The 20,277-nt window shown below is 36.8% G+C and overlaps 1 protein-coding gene and 1 pseudogene across 1 annotated transcript in view; both read left to right on the top strand.

The window, feature by feature from the left end:
- The window catches only part of LOC130214352 (glycogen phosphorylase, muscle form-like), a 35,520-nt pseudogene extending 31,099 nt beyond the window's left edge, over positions 1-4,421 (top strand).
- Positions 4,422-7,991: 3,570 nt separating this feature from the next.
- LOC130215013 (glycogen phosphorylase, muscle form-like) overlaps positions 7,992-20,277 on the top strand; it is a 32,439-nt gene continuing 20,153 nt past the window's right edge. The window contains exons 1-9 of the mRNA XM_056446904.1: positions 7,992-8,110; positions 11,410-11,488; positions 11,670-11,773; positions 14,147-14,278; positions 14,362-14,473; positions 16,812-16,897; positions 17,048-17,057; positions 17,147-17,289; positions 17,431-17,523. Of these exons, the coding sequence (XP_056302879.1) occupies positions 8,039-8,110; positions 11,410-11,488; positions 11,670-11,773; positions 14,147-14,278; positions 14,362-14,473; positions 16,812-16,897; positions 17,048-17,057; positions 17,147-17,289; positions 17,431-17,523 (831 nt within the window). The 5' untranslated portion in view covers positions 7,992-8,038. The remainder of the gene's footprint in view (positions 8,111-11,409; positions 11,489-11,669; positions 11,774-14,146; positions 14,279-14,361; positions 14,474-16,811; positions 16,898-17,047; positions 17,058-17,146; positions 17,290-17,430; positions 17,524-20,277) is intronic.

The following is a 20,277-nucleotide window of genomic DNA, read 5'->3' as shown; positions in this document are numbered from 1 at the left end:
TAAATTAAGGAAAAAATGTCATGTAAATTTGAAACAATGCATCAAACGCAATGTTGTTTCACATGTCCAAGACTGATCAAATGTAAATAAAATCTGGTCCACAATTACTTTTTATATAGAAAATATGTCATTTTATGTTTCTTTTCCACCAAATCAGTGACATCATTTATGAATTTGGCAATTACAGAGTAATTTTCCAAACAATTAGCAGTTTTGATTAGGACTGAGGTTGATTAACATATTTATGCCAAAAAGAAAAACAAAAATTATCTAATGCATTTTTACAGCTGTTTAATTCAGTGGATATTTTCATCCCTAACATAACAAAGTACATTTAGTACATTTGCCCAGAGAATTTTGGGCAAAAACCAAAAAAAAAAAATCATTCCGCTAGCCGAAAACGTAGGCCCTAGGACGTTTCTGGAGACCTCGAAATACGTCCCGGGAGGTACGTATTTTTGCAGTTTTTGATTTTCGAGAATCCGCGAGAGGCCGCTGTGTGCGCCTTTTTGGCTTCTCGGATATCTCCCGCGAGTGCCATTCACGCCCGCGCTGTTCTCGCGTGAACCCACACGAGGCTGCTGTCAAACGAACGTCTGTCTGTCCGACTGACTAAATGATTGACAGGGCGCGGGCCTCCTCCTCCCCCGAACCCAACCAATTTTACCGATTGACCCGCCCGCCCTAAACCCAACCAACGATTTACAAAAGCCGTCCGGAAAAAGAAAAGCCCTCGTCTGATTTTTTTTTTTTTACCACGTTTTCGGATTTTACCACATTCTCACCATGTTATGAACCTCTTGCTTTATTTCTTGGATTCTGTTTTAGTCTTACCTGATTTGTGGAACAGCTCTTCCCCCGGACTCGAACCCGCTCGTCGTCGTCATGGTCAGCTCCTCTCTTGCATCTCGAGTCCGCCGACGCACAGGACGAGCTAACCGGACAAACTGGTTGCGGCGGGAAAGCCCTCCACACGGAGGCAAGCGGTCAGCCGGAGAGCGCTAAAGGAACAAAAAGCGCTTAATAGGAACGGCGTCATACCGCCCCGCAGCGTTCGCTTAAAAATGAAATGCAGCCATACGTACCTCCGGCTACATAATTCGCGGTCTCCAGAACGTCCTCGGGACTGCGTTTTCGGAATGAGCCTGGGTTGCAAATTATGGCCAGATTAAGACTCAAAATCACCCTAGAGTGGAGAAAAACATCTCAAACAGCACATAAGGGTTAAGTTACTGTCTTGACATACAGCATCTGAACAATGTCTAGGTGTGGTAACTGTAGTAATAGGAGAACAAGTAACTCCACTCTGTTGAATCATTAGAAAATAGTTCACACTAAGGTGCCGTTCGCATATCGCGTCTAAAAGCATGTGGAAAGCGTGTGACACTTCCTTCACTATTTTCAAAGCACTGTGGTGCTCCCGTGGCATCTGTTGTTACTAGGCAAAACATAAACCGTTCTCTTAGAGGATGACAAACTTACAAACCATTGCTGCAGCTCTGATACAAGTTTTATTTATGGAGAAAATTAATAAGCACTGCAGTGTTTGGGTGCTCTACGAATGTCTGAGGTAATTACTTTAACGTTATTACTGTCATGTGTATATTGCACACAACGTACGAAGCTGATTGGTTAGTTCTAGTCACATGACTCACGCTGGTGCTTGCAACATTCTAAAAGTGTGAGAGCGATGTGAGCGCAGCAAAAGACACGATAAGTGAACAGCCCCTAACAATGCATTATTGTTTTAATAATTCAAGGGCCTATTGTCAGTTATTACTTCCAATAACCAATACTCTTGTAATATCATGCTAATAAGCAAGTAGTTAATAGTAAGAATTCCTCCACAAACTTACATGTTATCGTACTTTTTGTTGGGATTCATCAATTAATTAGAACTCACATTTTGTATGCCTTATATATGATGTGACTTCTGTTCATCTGGTAGATACAATGCATCCGAGTACTACAACCGTATTCCAGAGCTGAAGCAGGCCATCGACCAGATTGCAGGAGGATTCTTCAGCCCAAAACAGCCAGACCTCTTCAAGGACATCATCAACATGCTGATGCACCACGACAGGTTGAGAAACAAGAAACAAACACATAGACTATAACAGGCAACCACGTTATCCAATTGCAAAGGGAAGTGCAGCCATAAAGTGATGAATACAGTATGGTATTTAGGTAGGCCACAGTGTTTAAATAACATGCTTGGTGCTAAAAATGTTTGTAATGCCACCCGTATACCACCAGCAGCAGCTAGAACTATTTATTTCAAATATCTTTATGAAATTTCTTGATAAAATGTTCTGCTAAAAACATCAAATCACCAAATTACAACATTAATTTTATATATTATCATAGAATGTTATACTACTAACACTACCGCAGTAAACACTTCCCTCCCTCAGAACCCTCTAATTAATATTAATACAAATAAATCAATAAAATAGGATAAATAAATGGGGCAATAGCAATGATCACCTCACAGCAAGAAGGTCGCTGGTTCGAGCCTCGGCTGGGTCAGTTAGCATTTCTGTGTGGAGTTTGCATGTTCTCTTCGTGTACGCATGGGTTTCCTCCGGGTGCTCCGGTTTCCCCCACAAGTCCAAAGACATGTGGTATAGGTAAATTGGGTAAGCTAAATTGTTCGTAGTGTATGTGTGTGTGAATGAGTGTGTATGGGTGTTTCCCAGTGATGGGTTGCAGCTGGAAGGGCATCCACTGTATAAAACATATGCTGGATAAGTTCATTCTGCTGTGGCGACCCAAGATTAATAAAGGGACTAAGCCAAAAGAAAATGAATGAAGATAAATAAATGATAATACAAAATACTACTAATATTCTTATCTAATAATGAGATAATACAGAAACAACCTAACTTTAGGGCAATCCGGCAGTTGTCCTAACTTCAAAGTTCTTAGAACGCTAACCAAAAAAACACAAGATACGAATCTTTCTGTAATACTCCCCTGGGACTGTAGGCAAGATTCACATTTAAAAAAAAAAAATAAGTGTATTATTAATGTAATTATTGAAGTATTAGTGCTAATTAAATCAAACATTTCTTTTAGCCATGAATCAAAAATGGGGATGATGTGTGCATACACTTTAAGAGAATGAGACATCTTGCTAATAATGTTGTAAAGGCTAACAGGACCATTTATACAAGGTTTGATGAATCATGCTTTATTGTTGTTTACTCTAGAAGTTACTGTTCACCAGGGCTTCATTTGTGCTGGAACAACCTCTAAAATCCGATCTGGCATGTCATTTTATCGATCACCCTCCTCACACGTTAGCCCGATCTGTTCCGTGACCTCGCAATTTACAAACTAAGCACTGCTGTTGTACACTGCTGCAGAGTAACTGTTGTCTTTCTATCACCTCTAACCAGGCTATACGTTCTCTTGTGAATGCTGTCAGCAAGACTGTTCCCCGCAAAGAACTGCTCAATGGATATTTTCTCTTTATCTGTAAACCCTAGAGATGGTTGTGTGTGAAAATTCCAGTAGATCAGCAGTTTCAGAAACACTCAGACCAGCCCGTCTGATAGAAACAACCTTGCCATGTTCGTTCATTCATTCATTTTGTTTCGGCTTAGTCCCTTTATTAAACTGGGGTCGCCACAGTGGAATGAACTGCCAACTAGCATACGTATTACGCAGCAGATGCCCTTCCAGCTGCAACCCATCACTGGGAACATCCACACACTCATTCACACACATACACTACAGCCAATTGAGCTTATTCAGTTTACCTATAGCACATGTCTTTGAACTGAGGGGGAAACCAGAGCACCCGGAGAAAACCCACGTGAACACAGGGAGAACATGCAAACTTAATGTATAAATGTAATCATTTCCTGTCATACGATTGGCTGATTCTATATTAGCATTAATCAGCAGATAAACAGGTGTACCTTATAAACTCTCCGGTAAGTGTTTATAAATCATACATGCTTCTTTCTCCACAGGTTCAAGGTATTTGCTGACTATGAAGACTACATCAAATGCCAAGAGAAAGTCAGTGCTTTGTATAAGGTGAGTTTTGTTACATTGCCCAAAAATGGAAATGATTTAATCTTCAAAACTCTGATGATATTCTATTTCCATTTATAGAAACCTAAAGAATGGACCAAGAAGGTGATCCTCAACATCGCCGGTTCAGGCAAGTTCTCCAGCGACCGCACCATCTCCCAGTACGCCCGTGAGATCTGGGGTGTAGAGCCCACTCTGGAGAAGCTTGCTGCACCTGACGACATTAAATAAACCCGCACTTGCCCAATTTCATGAATCCTGCTCTTCCCATTTCGCCTTGTCATCCTATGGCAACACCAATGCAATCTGTCAATCTTCAATCTTCAATGTTCTGCGTCATTCACTGTACAAACAATAAATAACCTCAACAAACTCAATCAATGTTCAACGGGTAACATCTATATCAGCATTGTTCAGCAAAATCATTGTTTCCCAAAATCATTGTGAGTACAAACTTGCTTGATCTGCATAGGCTTTTGGGAAATTGCATATTGAGAATGATATTAGGAAACGTCACAGCCCAGATTGGATTTTGATTTTATATTTGAGGGTTTTTTTTACCCTTCTGAAATGTTTAAATACTGTATATGTGACCCTGAATGACAAAATCAGTCTTATGTTGCACGGGTACATATTTTGGCAATAGCCAATACATTTTATGGGTCAAAATGATTCATTTTTCTTTCATGCCAAAAATCACTTGAATATTAAGTAAAGATCAATTTTTATAAAGATATTTTGTAAATTTCCTACTGTAAATCTATCAAAACTCAAGTTTTGATTAGGAAAGTCAATTGCTAAGAATTTCAATTCATCAACTTTAAAGGCGAATTTCTGAGTATTTAAATTTTTTTTTCTGATTCCAGATTTTTTATTTTAAATCGCTACCAAATATACACTCACCGGCCACTTTATTAGGTACACCTTACTAGAACCCCGCTTTTGCCTTCTGCCTTGAACCCTTCGTGGCATAGATTCAACAAGGTACTGGAAATATTCCTCTATGATTTTGGTCCATATTGACATGGTAGCATCACGCAGTTGCAGCAGATTTGTCGGCTGCACATCCACGATAGGAACCTCTCGTTCCACCACATCCCAAATATGCTTTATTGGATTGAGTTATGGTGACTGTGGAGGCCATTTGAATACAGTGAACTCATTGTCATGTTCAAGAAATCAGTCTGAGATGATTCACGCTTTATGACATGCTGCGTTATCGTTCTGGAAGTAGCCATCAGAAGATGGGTACACTGTGGTCATAAAAGGATGGACATGGTCAGCAACAATACTCAGGTAGGCTGTGGCATTGAAACAATGCTCAATTGGTACTAATGAGCTCAAAGTGTGCAACGAAAATATCCCCTTCACCATTACACTACCACCAGCAGCCTAAACTGTTGATACAAGGTAGGATGGATCCATGCTTTCATGTTGTTGACTCATTACACCAGGCAACATTTTTCCAACCTTCTATTGTCCAATTTTGGTGAGCCTGTGCAAATTTAGTCTCAGTTTCCTGTTCCTAGCTGACAGGAGTGGCACCTCGGTTGTAACAAGTGGTTCTTTGAGTTGCCATTCTATCACCTCGAACCAGTCTGGACATTCTCCTCTGACCTCTGGCATCAACGAGACATTTGCGCCCACAGAACTGCCGTGCACTGGATATTTTCGCTTTTTCGGACCATTCTCTGTAAACCCTAGAGGTGGTTGCGCATGAAAATCCCAGTAAATCAGCAGTTTCTGAAATACTCAGACCAGCCCGTCTGGCATCAACAACCATGCCATGTTCAAAGTCACAAAAACAATCACCTTTCTTGTGATGCTCGGTTTGAACTGCAGCAGATCCTCTTGACCATGTCTATATGCGTAAACGCATTGAGTTGCTGCCATGTGTTTAAAAAAAAAATGCAGGTCACAATTTGACATGACGTGCATGTCTACAACTTCTGGATGATAATTAATACAGTTTTTTTTTCATTACATAAAACAAAGCAACTAATGACTTTTCATTTTAATTTATACTGTATATTGCATTAATGTGATATTCATTTCATTTATTTTACATTATATCAGAGAAGAGGACATTGGTAAAATGGGGTGGGAATTGTTGTCTATCAAGCTAAAGTTAGTTATTACAGTACATAACTGTACTGATTAAAAATTGCATTATTGTTTTTTTGGCTAAAATCAAAATAAAAGCACAAATATATCAGCTGAAAATGTACACCTACATTGAAAAATAATAAATGGTCTCAAGTAGCAAATTACTAGCATTTCAGGTTATATAGTTTCAGGATGAGACCAAACACTGCAAGTACAGTAAGTGATATCAGTTTGCACATGCAGATTTTGGGGCCATGTTTGGTTTGTAGCTTTACAAAAAATTAACAAAGATCGCTTATATGAATTTATAGCAGGAGCTCTTGTTGAAAATAATGACAAACTTAACAAAACAGACACAAAGATCACACTGTAGAGTCATTACATGCTTATTTGCTAAAGGACATCCGCGATCTGGATGCACTGGAATAATAATGATAATACAATGTTTTCTAACATCATCTGAAAATGATGGGAAGTTGAACCAATATGCTGTAAACAGGATTGCAGGAATGGTACAGTAGGTGTGTACAGTGCACAGTAACCAACCAGAGTCTGTTTTACAGTCATATTGACAGCTACCTAAGATCTAATTACTTTTTTAATAATACTTTTTAAAAAAAGTTATATTTCATGCAACTGGGTGGAATATTTATCAATCTGAGTTGGCCCATGCCACCAAGGACTTTATGTAATCTCATCACAAGACAGGCCTTGCAATGTTTTTTAACAAGTATATAAAGGATCAAGCAGCAGAAACAGTTTAACAAGAAGGTGTCAGTATTCAAGGCATCAAAATCTAAATGGGAAGACAGAAGATGAAACCACAGCTCAGCATCCTTAACCTTTTAATCTCCAGTCTAATCTGAATCCCTGGATGGAAGAGGTGTCTATGATATAAAGGTCAAGAGTGGCTCCCTATACAAAAAAGGTCACTGTAGAAACCTATATGGGAAGAAGAGGTGACATAAGAAGTTAAGACTTTCCAGATGGCTTTACATAAAAATGTCATATGGAATTACCTGGACATCTTCAGAGATTTCCATACACTATTGTAATCTGATTTCCATACTGTTCCTTTAAGAGGACATCTGCAATAAGCACAGGCTTGATCAGTTTTGCTTTAATATGGTGGTGGTGTGGAGAGACATCCTCATTCGATTGTAAGTCACTTTGGGTATATGGTAATACACAATAAATGCACTATAAATATACATTAATTACTTACTTAATAAGACTGATGTCCATTATCTTGTAAAAGTGACCAGGGTATGGATAAGAAACCAATTCCAAGGACTTTGGATTCTATGAAGTTGGTGTGGGCAGAAGTGTATGGTTCACCCGTTATTTTTATAGTTGAATCTGTTTAACATCAGCAGGACATCGCTTTGCACTCAGGCATTCTTCATTAGCTGCTTTACAGAATAGCATTACACACTCTGTAACCTTTGCTAGCGACCTCACTGCTGGTTATTTTTGCTGGAGTCAAAATGCCAGTGTTACATAACACCAGTGACCTTCCCCAATCTCTGACTAGTCTGTTTCAGCGTCGTGCCTCCACACACCCACTCTCACCTCCACTGTCTCCATCTCCCTTGTGCTTTTCATACCCAACACCAAAGGAAGAGCCAAAATGTCAAAGGCTACAACAGGGACGGTATCGGATTGCCATGTGTTAAATAATCCCTCTGCCAGGAAGTATTAATAAAGTCTATAAATAGTCCTCAGGGTTAGGGAGCTCTGAGGGGAGCTTGACTTGCTAACCCTAAATGAATCTACTGACGTAAACACCAAGTAAACAATGCTACTTTCCTTATAATTTTCTCAATTTGTTGATTATTATCATTCTTGTATCTCTTAGCGTGTCTATTACATCTCGCTGGAGTTCTACATGGGTCGTACCTTACAGAACACCATGGTGAACCTGGCACTGGAGAACGCTTGTGATGAAGCCACCTATCAGGTAAGATGACACAGTAAACAGGTTTACCATGGGTCATGGACTCAAGAACCTGAAGATTCATTGTTCTCTGGAGTTTGTATAAAGGGAACACTGAGGGAAACAAAGGAAAAAGGTGTTAATTAACCGTCTTAATTATATAAAGAATACATCATATACTACATACTGTATGTGGTACATGAATGAAGCTAAATGGTCAAATTAAGCAAAAGCTAAATTCTCTTCAACAATAGCATTAGAAAAATCGTCTTCAAATGTCTAATTTTAGGGATCAGTACAACAAGTGTAGCCTTATTTAAATTGTTTCTGTCTGAATGTGCATTGCGTGACGTGGCTAAAGCTGGTCAAACACCAAAGGAGAAGCACAGCATTGTGCCAAGTACATGACAGGTATCGCACACTGGATGAGAAAAATAAATGTTATATAATACAAAACAATGCACAAAAGTCCTGAAATCTCCTCTAAATTTTGCATCAGTTGCTTAATTTTGTGCTAAAGTCAGTGATTTTAGCTTTTCAGTCAGTAAAAAGTCAGGAAATTTAGTTTAGAGTGGGGAACCCTGAATAAAACGAATGTCTTGCTTTGGATCAGGAGTGCTCCTCAGTCCTGTCACTGTCCTGCAGAGATTAGCTCCAGCTTTCTTCAACACGCCTTCATGGAATGCTTCCTGCATGCCTAGTAAGAGCTTCATTAGCTGGATTAGGTTTGTTTAATTGGGGTTGGATCTAAACTCTGCGGGGTATTTTTTGAGACACTTTTTGGCCACTCCTGATTCAGATTATTGTTTGAAAATGATAGATTAGAGTGGAAACAAAACTAGTGAACGTATCATTACAATCCAAAAAATATAATTTGACTAGAGTACTCAAAATCTAGTCCAAAAAACTACTTGAGAAGAAAATTCAAATGTACTCATGAGTAGTAAGTACTGACTAATATGCTGCAGATTCTACTGCTTATTAAAAATAAGCAGTTTAATAATAAGTGTTTTAAAATGATGGAAACCCTGTGCATTGTCCTTTGCATTTATCAGAAAGAATAAAGAACATCTATATACTCCAAAAATCTTCATTTTGACAAACTTTTTAAAACATACCAATCATAAAATGCATCTACTTTAAAAAATAACAGGGAAATAACAGGGGGAAACTATTAGATTTTCAGTTCACTTTTCACTATTTAAGTTATAACATACAACAAAATAATATCTAAAAATGGTTTCGTAAATGTAATTGGTGGTTTATTGTTGCAAAATACATCAGTTTATGTTCAGAATAAAGCAAGGTATACAAAAACCTGAATGATTTCATACGAAAGTTCAACATCACACTGGCAATGGGTTCAAAATATGTTTAAGTTTAATAACACTATCACTGCAACATTCAATTACTTAAGATATTAGTAACTATATATATATATATATATATATATCTATATATATATATATATATATATATATATATATATTAATATATATATATTAATATATATTAATTAATCTGAGAGATGCAGCGGTGCAGATTGTGATGAAGTTAATGATTGTGACAATTATGACTTCAACATTGATAATTCATCTTTTTCTTTTTTTATTCATCTAATTAGTTAAAATATTGAGTTACAACAATGCTAAATAATAAACAAAACAAGGAAACTGCTTAATCTGTTGAAATATTATTTTTAATTAACTTTGAGCCAACTGAATAGTTTAATCTCCTTCAGAATTCTGTTCTCCTCAGAAGTCATTGATAGGCTAATTGCAACAACAACTGTGTTTTTATTACAGATTGGCAATCACAATCTGTTCAATCACAATCACAAATTATAATTTAATTAATTTTTTTTTTAAATATCATGCGTAAATGTCCTCCAACGTTCATTTAAAAATATTAAACATTTGAAGTCAGAATTATTAGTCCCCCTTTGATTTTTTTTTTAAAAATTATTATTTCCCAAATGATGTTTAACAGAGCAAGGAAAGTTTCACAGTATGTCTGATCATATTTTTCCTTCTGGAGAAAGTCTTGTTTGTTTCATTTTGGCTAGAATAAAAGCAGTTTAAAAATTTTTAAGCCCCTTTAAGCTATATATTTTTCGATAGTCTACAAACAAACCATCGTTATACAATAACTTGCCTATTTACCCTTACCTTTACCTTATTGTCCTGCCTAGTTAACCTAATTAACCTAGTTAAGCCTTTAAATGTCACTTTAAGCTGTATAGAAGTGTCTTGAAAAATATCTAGTCAAATATTATTTTCTGTCATCATGGCAAAGATAAAATAAATCAGTTATAAAAATAGTTATTAAAACTATTATGTTTAGAAATGTGTTGAAAAAAACTTCTCTCAGTTAAACAGAAATTGGGGGTAAAACAGACTGAGGGGCTAATAATTCAGAGGGGCTAATAATTCTGACTTCAACTGTATATACAGTTTATTGGTTTCATGTACTGTATAGGCACTGGTAATGTTTAGAAAATATTGATTTTACACTGATGTTGAATCAAATACCCAAAGACTGCAGACCTAGTGGGTGGAGCTTCACATCTAGTTCCTCCCCATGTTGCATGAGGGGTGGCTAGATAGTACAGCCACGTCCTAACCCTAACTCTTGAAACCTAAATTTACAGTGTTTATTTTGCTAGCGCACATTATCAGATGAACAATTAATCTGCCCAGTTTTATCCACTGAAATGTTTTTTTTTTTGGTAATCTTCAATCAAAATCTACCCATTTGCTTCAGCATTTGGAGTGGCTGTTGATGTAAATTTGTCTGCTTCAGCCACAGTATTTTTAACCATGCCCATCCTACCCTTAGTTCGCTATTGGGAACGATGTGTAAACAGAAAGAAGCCCCACCCCTACTCAATATTCTGTTTCAGTTGGAAGTACATCAACATGCTGAAATAAAAGTCTCAGGCAGCAGCTTACAGTTCACACTGACTTTAAACAGAACTCCACCTTTTAGTTCCATGGGCTTGAGCTGGACTAGGGCAAGCTCTGCCTATTACATCCAGAGCGGGTGTGCTGGAAGTCATTTAACCTTGCAGTGCTTCTTAAGAATCATTATTCTCACCCAAAGCAAACACTCTGACTGATAAAAATAAAATACAGTTACTATGCAGCAACTACATACGGAGGGCAAATAGTGGAGTACAGTTAATTCACCTAAATAGTACAGAAATAAAAGTGCACATCTTTAAATCACTTTAAAAATACAATGTCTGAGAAAAACTACTTTGTTAGAGTAACATGATTCGTGTAATTATTATTCACACCATCATCGTATACCTTGTCCTGTAGTTGGGTTTGGACATGGAGGAGCTGCAGGAGATGGAGGAAGATGCTGGACTGGGAAATGGAGGTCTTGGTCGTCTTGCTGGTTAGTTATCTGACATAAGCAATCATTCTCTGTATGGATTTTCTTTTGCACAAGAAAGCCAGAAAAAAGTGGAGCTGCCTGCTTTGAAATTGTCAAAGCTTTAGAACTTTTCACAGGCATGATGAATCAGTTTCTGAAAATGCACACTCACCTTTGGTGTCTCTCTCTCTTTGTCTGTTAGCTTGCTTTCTGGACTCTATGGCCTCCCTTGGACTGGCTGCCTACGGTTATGGCATCCGCTATGAGTTTGGAATCTTCAACCAGAAAATATCCAATGGCTGGCAGGTACTTTAAAGAAAAAAACAGAAACAATGGAAATAAAAGATGTATTGGTGGTGTTCCTAAACAAACAACTGGCTAGCAACTACCCAGAAGACTCCACTAACCACCTATTATTGCATAGCAAATGTACAGAAAACCCTAGCAATCGTCTATTATTGCACAATTGCCACCCAGAACACCCTAGCAACCACATTTCCATCAAAACTGTAGCAACCACACAGGACAACATTTCATAGCAAAGTAACCACACTGCAACCATCTGTAAATGCACAGAAACTCTTCAGATTGCCATAGCAACCAACTTCTTATTGTCCTAACAAAACCAAGCGCTAGAAACCACTTAAAATACATGGTAACTATCCTATCATTCCATAGCAACCTCTCAGAAAACCCTAACAACCACCTATTATTGTAAATTTGCTACCCTGAACACCATAGCAACCATCTATCATGACAAAATAACTATAGTAGACCTAGCAACCATCTATCAGTACACAGCAAACCCTCAGCAACCATCTGTTTCTTTTGAATCAAAACCCAGCACTAGAAACCAAAGAGAAAACTTAGCAACCATCTATCATCGCATAGCAGCTAATTAGAACCGTAATCAGCCTATCAACTACCTGGAACACTCCTAGCCCTAACAAAACCACTACCTTTATCATCACTCTAGCAACCATTCAGATCATCCAAGCAACCATCCATCATTACATAACAACTCTTCAGATTCCCCTAGCAACCACCTGTTATTGTCCTAACAAAACCCAGCACTGGAAATCACACAAAACACATGTCAAAACCTATCACTGCATAGCAACTGCTCAAAAAACCCTAGCAACCACATATCAGTCTATACGCTCTCAGAAAAAAGGTACACTGTGGTACAAATATAGTTCCTTAAGTAACAGTTTTGTACCTTTGTAAAAGTTGTATTTTATATGGTACAGAAAAGGCCTCTTATGATACTGTTTCTCTACCTTTTATGGTAAAATTGAAATGAAGGTACACAATTGATCTCATATAAAAGGTACATACGTATTGGACAACTCCTTCTTTATTATAATATCTATGAAAATAAATATTACTGGAAATGCTAAGTCATTTTTGAATAATTTCCATATTAAAATATGAATTATCATTTAAAATAATAGGTTTAGAGAAACTCATTAACATTAGTTATTATACCTATTAAAACTATAGGTATTGTGAACTCAATATTTAAGGCATTTTAATAAACGTTTGATAAGCATTTCTGATAAATACAGTTTCAATATTGATATCCACTATCAGTTTGCTTTCCACTACACACGTGAGCTGGCAAAAGTCCAGCATAATCAAAGTGTTCATGCAGACATTTTGGTATTGTGAAGCTAATCAAACATTGTGCATTTTAAATTATTACAAAGGTATTGTGTGAAATTGGAGAAAAAAATCTGTTTCATATAGTACACGGGAGAATGTACTTCTGTAACAGTTTTGTGAAAAGTGTTGTGAAAATGTTTAGCAAAAATAGATCTTATGATTTATGTTAAAGTATTTTTTATTCTTTATTGTAAATGAAAAAGGTGCATTTACACAAAAAGAAACTGTTTTAAAAACACTGTTTAATAAATCTATTTGATGTTTTTATATAAATTACTGAAAATAACTGACATAACTGACTACTTTTTTTAAAATATATTTATTATCTGTTTTTGTCCTGTCTCTGTTATCCTGCTAGCACTGTAGAAGCTCTGTCACGAAAACAAATTCCTCGTATGTTTGAACATACCTGGCAATAAAGCTCTTTCTGATTCTTCTGATTCTGATTCATTTGGATCTAGCAAAATGCCTTTAAATAGTTCTTGAAGGAACCCATCTGACACTGTTAAGGTATAAGTGTCTTGTCACTGTAGTGGTAACTTCATGGATCAGATTTGTACCTTTGATGAAGGTAAAATATTGTATCTTTTAAAAACCAAAGGTACATTTTAGTTTCCCATAGTACAAATTATGTCCTTAAAAGGTACAAACTTCAATGGTACAAATTTGTTTCTTTGTCTTAAGGTACAATTCTGTTCCATGAAAAAGTACTTGCCCCATTGATAAGGGTTTGTACCTTCTTTGGTACAACATTGCACCATTTTTTGTGTAGTAACTTTTCAGAACACCCTAACAACTACATATTTTTCCATATTTTGCCACACAGAACACCATAGCAACCACCTATCAAGACAAAGTGACTAAAGTAGACCTAGAAACGGAATCTATCAGTACATAGCAAAACACCCAGGAACCAAAAACCACTTAATAGAAGCCACTGTGAACACTCTAGCAAACGTTTTTGATAATCAAAATTTCATATCTTGAAATTCTAATAATATTGATGATTGACAGGTTGAGGAGGCTGATGACTGGCTCCGCTATGGTAACCCATGGGAGAAAGCTCGACCAGAATATATGCGCCCTGTGCACTTTTATGGTAGAACCGAGCATCACCCAGATGGAGTGAAATGGGTGGATACCCAGGTATAGCATGCACATTCATAAAGCTGTTCATTTGTGTTTACTGTTATTATACTCACAAAGCTTCATTTATATTGTTTACACAGGTTGTGCTGGCTTTACCCTATGACACCCCCGTACCTGGATACAGAAACAACATTGTAAACACCATGAGGCTGTGGTCTGCCAAGGCTCCTTGCGAGTTCAACCTAAAAGACTGTGAGTATCAGTAACAATTACGGTACGTGCTGTACAAAAATATCAGGCTAGATCATATTAACCAGAATAAAGGCCCTGATATACTTCAGAATCAAAGAACAAACTAAAATGATTCCAGTAACATTTTACTGTAAGGTTATACTAGTTGATGTTATTTAATGCATTTACTAAAATTGTAGTTCATGTTAACTCAGTCTATTAACTAATGTTAACAAGCATGAATTTGGGACATTAATAACGCATTAGTAAATGGTGAACTATGATTAATAAATGCTTCACAACAAGGATTATTTATTATTAGTTCATGTTAGTTAATACATTAACTAATGAAAGTGTGACTATGATTCCATAAAAATAACAATTCGAGTTTGTTTGGGGATGGAAACCACTTGTCATTAAAGCAAACTATCTTTAAAGGTTTCAAACTCCTTCAAACTTCTATTGGTTTGCACTGATTGATACATATGAGAAGCTCAGAATCTCCATAAAAACTTTGCATCTTTGAAATGGTAAGACTTGGGTTGGCTCCTGGTCAACAATGATGACAATTTGCTAATGGAAAGCCAATGGAAAGTCCACCGTGATACAAGTCACGTAAACATTTTATGATGATTATGGGAAGACAACACAGTGCACCAGACTCTACTGCATACTGGGGCTGCATAGCTTCACACTGACTGGAATGGCTATGCTGACCTCTGTTTCATGCCTATAGCGGGCATGTGAGAACTGGTATTTGGTAAAGTGGAAAAGGTCACTTGGTCTGATAAGCGCTTTTTTATTTTATATAGACGTATGGTAATGGAACAGAGATGCACTGTACTACAAGTCAGTGTAAAGCTCTTGACAATGCTCTTCTGGGTAACTCTCCATTCATGTGGATGTAAATTTGATACATTTAACCTCAACATTGTTGCACACCCGATACACCTCTTCATGACAATGACATTCTCTTGTGAAAGTAGACTCTTTTAGCAGGATAACCTTCTATTGTTCTGATATGATTTGAAGGACATGATGAAGAGTTCATCATGTTTCCTTGACCTCTAGATAGCCCAGATGTCTATGTCATATACAGTCATGTGCAGGGACCTCATTTACTTAGCACGTGCCCCAGTAAATGCTTTGAGATATGATTTAATTTATATGCAAGTGTATTTATTAAGAGTGGTAATTTCAGAATAAACACATTGCTCTCTATGTGCAACCGAACCAACGCTGGTGAAAGCAATGTAGTTTAATCAAAACACAAACCGCATGCCTTAGGCATATATATATATGCCATGATGACAGTAAATATTATTAGACTAGATATTCTTCAAGACACTTCTATGCAGCTTAAAGTGACATTTAAAAGCTTATATATATATATATATATATATATATATATATATATATATATATATATATATATATATATATATATATATATATATATATAAGCTTTTAAATATATAAGCTTTTAAATCTATTTTTTTTTTTTTTTTTTTTGGAGGGGATGCTGTGCCCCAGTAGAGCTTTATGTCTAGCAACGCCCCTGGTCATGTGAAAAATGTTAGGACACCCTATTGTAACCCATGGTTGGAACATCATAATAAAACAGTCTACTCCAGGATGGACCTTACAAATTGGAAAATAAAACAAAATGAAAAGTCATGATGACAAACGTACAAACAGAATTGAAAGCCTTCGATTAACTGATCATCAGCAAGTACGTGCAGCTCAATAAAAGTACAGGTTTTGGTAGTTTCTTGCTCTGGAATCTTCATGTGTGTGTTAGAGAAGCAACAGTTGCTGCCATCTATCCATCAGAAGTCCATCATTCAACAGTTAGGAAGTTTATTCACAAGTGCAAGACACTCAGATAATCCTAGGAGTTGACATCCCAACTAAATAATTCCAAGATCAGACCATGTAACGCTCAGAAAAATGGCAGACAGCTCAAGAACAACAACACAGGCCTCATTCAACATGTGATATGCTCGTTTTAAAAGATAGGACAAGGGTTGCATGTTTGAAAGGGTTGCCAGAGGAATGCCTTTTGCAAGATTTGTAAAGTTGCAACTAAACAAACAAAACAAAACAAAAAGAAAGAAAAATCAAGATGGTGCAATAGTTCAGTGTTAAGTCCAGTTTTCATCCTGAAAACCATGGAAGTCAATAGTTGACAACACCTTTTCCACATGACTGTAAGTCAGCATTAGGATATTAGCTAACAGTCTAGGATTGCTCAAATATTAAAAGATTTGTGATAAAATGCCATGAGAAATCCATAAGCATATCAGGGCCTTCAAATACCCAAACTGGTCTGTCTCACATGTTCTTCTTCCATCCCCAGTCAATGTTGGTGGCTACATTCAGGCCGTTCTGGACAGGAACCTGGCAGAAAACATCTCTCGTGTGCTTATCCCAACGACAACGTCAGTAAACACACAACTAGTCCTCAATTTAAAGGAATAGTTCACCTGAATAATAACATTGCACCAGTATTTACTTACCCACATGTCATTTCAAACCAAAACGAGAAATTTCAAGGAAATGTACTAGTTGTCTTCAATGAAACTGCAAAAAAAGAGACACAAAGGTCAACTATTCCTTTAGAAAAAAAGTCATCGTTTTTTTGTACAGATTGATGTGGCATTTGAATACCTGTCTGAACATTTTTGGCTTCAGTTTTTGAAGGTAAAGAGCTCCGACTGAAACAAGAGTACTTTGTAGTGGCTGCGACTCTCCAAGACATCATTCGTCGCTTCAAGGCCTCCAAGTTCGGCTCCAGGGATATAGTGCGCACAGACTTCAGCACTCTACCCGACAAGGTCAGCTGCGTTCACATATCTTATACATATCTACAGGTGTAGCTGAAATATGTTTGTCTTGAAGTATCTTTCAGCTGTGAAGGAAGTAGGTGTCACAGCCTTGCTTTTTCCATTATACTCTTTTTGTTTGGCGCTTCTCAGGTGGCCATTCAGCTGAACGACACTCACCCTGCCTTAGCCATCCCCGAGCTGATGAGAGTCCTGGTTGATGAAGAGAAACTACATTGGGAGAAGGTTTGAAATGTGTTATGGAATGACATTTTGTTAATGAATCATTCAGTCTTTTGTCTTATGGCAAGCCGGTTTAACATTTTATGTATATAAGCCAAAAGTTTTTACTTCCTTGGTAATAATACTATTATCTTTTCCATTAAGCACAAGTAATTATTCATTAGTTATTAGTAGTTATAAAGGTCCCATGAAATAAATTTTTTTTTTTTAATGTTAGTATCAGCATTGTTAGTTTTTAGGATATCTATAAGCTAGTGTGCTCCAAAACACTGACAAATTTAGGAGATAGAAAACTGATATAACTGATATAAACATGTAAGGTTTGTAGTTTCCGTCTAATTGGATCAATGGCTGCGTCCGAAACTGCCTACTAATCAGTAGATATCGCATTTAAATTTAAATGTACCACTCAATCGTTAGAAAAGTACGTTCTATACAGTATGAATGCGAGTAGTATGAATGGAACTCGACCATATTACGTCTGCCATTTTGTCATAATCACGTGACCTACCAAATACGTGATCTACCGAATTTTCGAATTCTATGAAAACGGACACACTACTCGGCTCGCATACTGTTTTTAGCGTACTGTATATAGTATGGAAGAATGCGATTCCGCATGCCATCCAATTCGCATACTCTTCATCCTAAATAGTATTCGAAAATAGAATTAGTATGTCCCAAAACAATAATATGCTGAAAAGAGTATGCCAAAAGTACTGGAAGGTTTACAATCTCCGGTAAAAATTCAAAGTGTAGAAGCGTCCATACAGGCCCAGATTAAGAATTCAGAGGCCCCTGAGCACATTGTCTTGTTGGGCCCCCTACCCCTACTTCTATAGTTGAATTAAAAAATAAGAATAATATAATATTTTTTAAATAAAATAAATCTATAATGTATTGCCCGCATTTTAAAAATAAATGATATATACTGTAGTACATATATTTATAGTCTACACAGATTTTACTTATTTTTAAAGCATTTAAAGCAAACTTTGATAAAAAAAAATACTAATAAAACTAGTGGAAATGAGTGGTTTTTAGTATATTTGTTCAAGTTCACTGAAGCAGTACTAAAAATATATATTTTAAAGGGTATTCGTTGTAAATACAAATTAGTTATATTATGATGTCGCTAACATTTAACACCAGGTGGAAAATAACTGCTTATAGAATATTTAAAATAACTATTTAGATACTAATTATACACATATGAAATTATACACTGCATTTCGTTGCCTTGTACTTGTACATGTGTAATGACAATAAAGTTGAATCTAATCTAATCTAAAATGAAATAGGCTAAACCTTATTAAATGCCCAGAAGCCACTTTAAATCACATTCTCATTATTTTCATTTTTAAACAAAAATATTTCCTTTCTATTAAAACAAATGTATTTCCAATCTGATATGTAATGGGGAAAAAAAAGAATGAGTTCATAGGACACTGGATTCAAACCAGGTTGATGATCGATCGTGTGAAAATATGTTGCCATGCGCTTTACGAGCTACGCCACTCACACTGCTGTCAATTGCGCTCTTTAGTTATGTTGTGTCTGTCAATCAAACAGTGATGGCTGGAAAATCGCTCAAATAGCTTATTCTAACGAGGTGTGCTATTTGCACTTAGCCTAAATAGACACTCCAAAATCGGCATTTTCCCCCCGCAGGGGCCCCAAGTATGCCCATAATGCTCATTGGTTAATCCGGCCCTGCGTCCATACTCTAACTACTAATATTGCCCACAATACATTGCACGTTGAAAGTGAAATTGATTAGAGCTACAAATGGGGGTAAAAAGTGTAAACAAACTACAAACATGGTGGACACGTGAGACCAACAGTCAAGCAGAAAGGCTTCTGGAAAGCTGTTTGAATGACTGTTAATCAATATCTAGCCCAATGGAACGTATTTAAACTGTTTTTTCAAGGTTATATTTCAACTGCAACAACAATGTGAACTTATATCAAGATATGTTTGCACATTAACTTCTGAATGCATAATTACCCAAGGACCTGATTTGATTTCTCTCAATGAAAGACTCGCCAATGGCAGATTATCCTGCTGCTGCTTCTCCAGTAAGGTAGGTAATTAAATATAAAAGATATGTGGATGATGTGTCGAGATAATTAACAGGGGACATAACTAAGCAACATAGCTTTCTGTTAACGAGGAAGTAGTATGTCCCAAAGTTTGCATACTCTTCTGTTACACACTCAAAAGTATATACTTTTCCTTTACAAAAAAAGTGCATACTTTTTTTATATTATTATTTAGGGGTTTTCACCTTTAATGACAGGACAGTGGAGATTAACGGACAGTTAAGTGTGGGGAGCAGAGAGAGGGTTAGGACCGGCAAAGGACCTCGAGCCAGGAATCGAACTCGGGTCACCACGAGCACCTGGGTGCTATATGTCGACGCACTAACCACTAGGCTATTGAGTGAATTGGGACACAGCAAATGCCTCATACTTCAGTTTCTCATCAAATTGTGACCAATCAAATGCTCTCTAGTATCTGATATGCCCTGCTCCCTATCTCACTGAGCTCAACCTATCTCACTGGCAGAGCTGTGATGAAGCAAATTGCTACTGGCTGTTTTATAAAAAGGGGAAGAGCTACACTATGGCCCACCCTCTTTCCGTGTTTCAGTTGAAATTACGCCAAACATTGAATAGAAATGTACATTTCAAAGCACGGGACCTTTAATAAGTTGCTTTTGCTTATGCTTAACATACTGGTACCTTTTTAAATGA

Source organism: Danio aesculapii, chromosome 21, assembly GCF_903798145.1.
Source record: "Danio aesculapii chromosome 21, fDanAes4.1, whole genome shotgun sequence".
NCBI lineage: Eukaryota > Metazoa > Chordata > Actinopteri > Cypriniformes > Danionidae > Danio > Danio aesculapii.
This window is presented reverse-complemented; position numbering and strand designations above follow the sequence as displayed.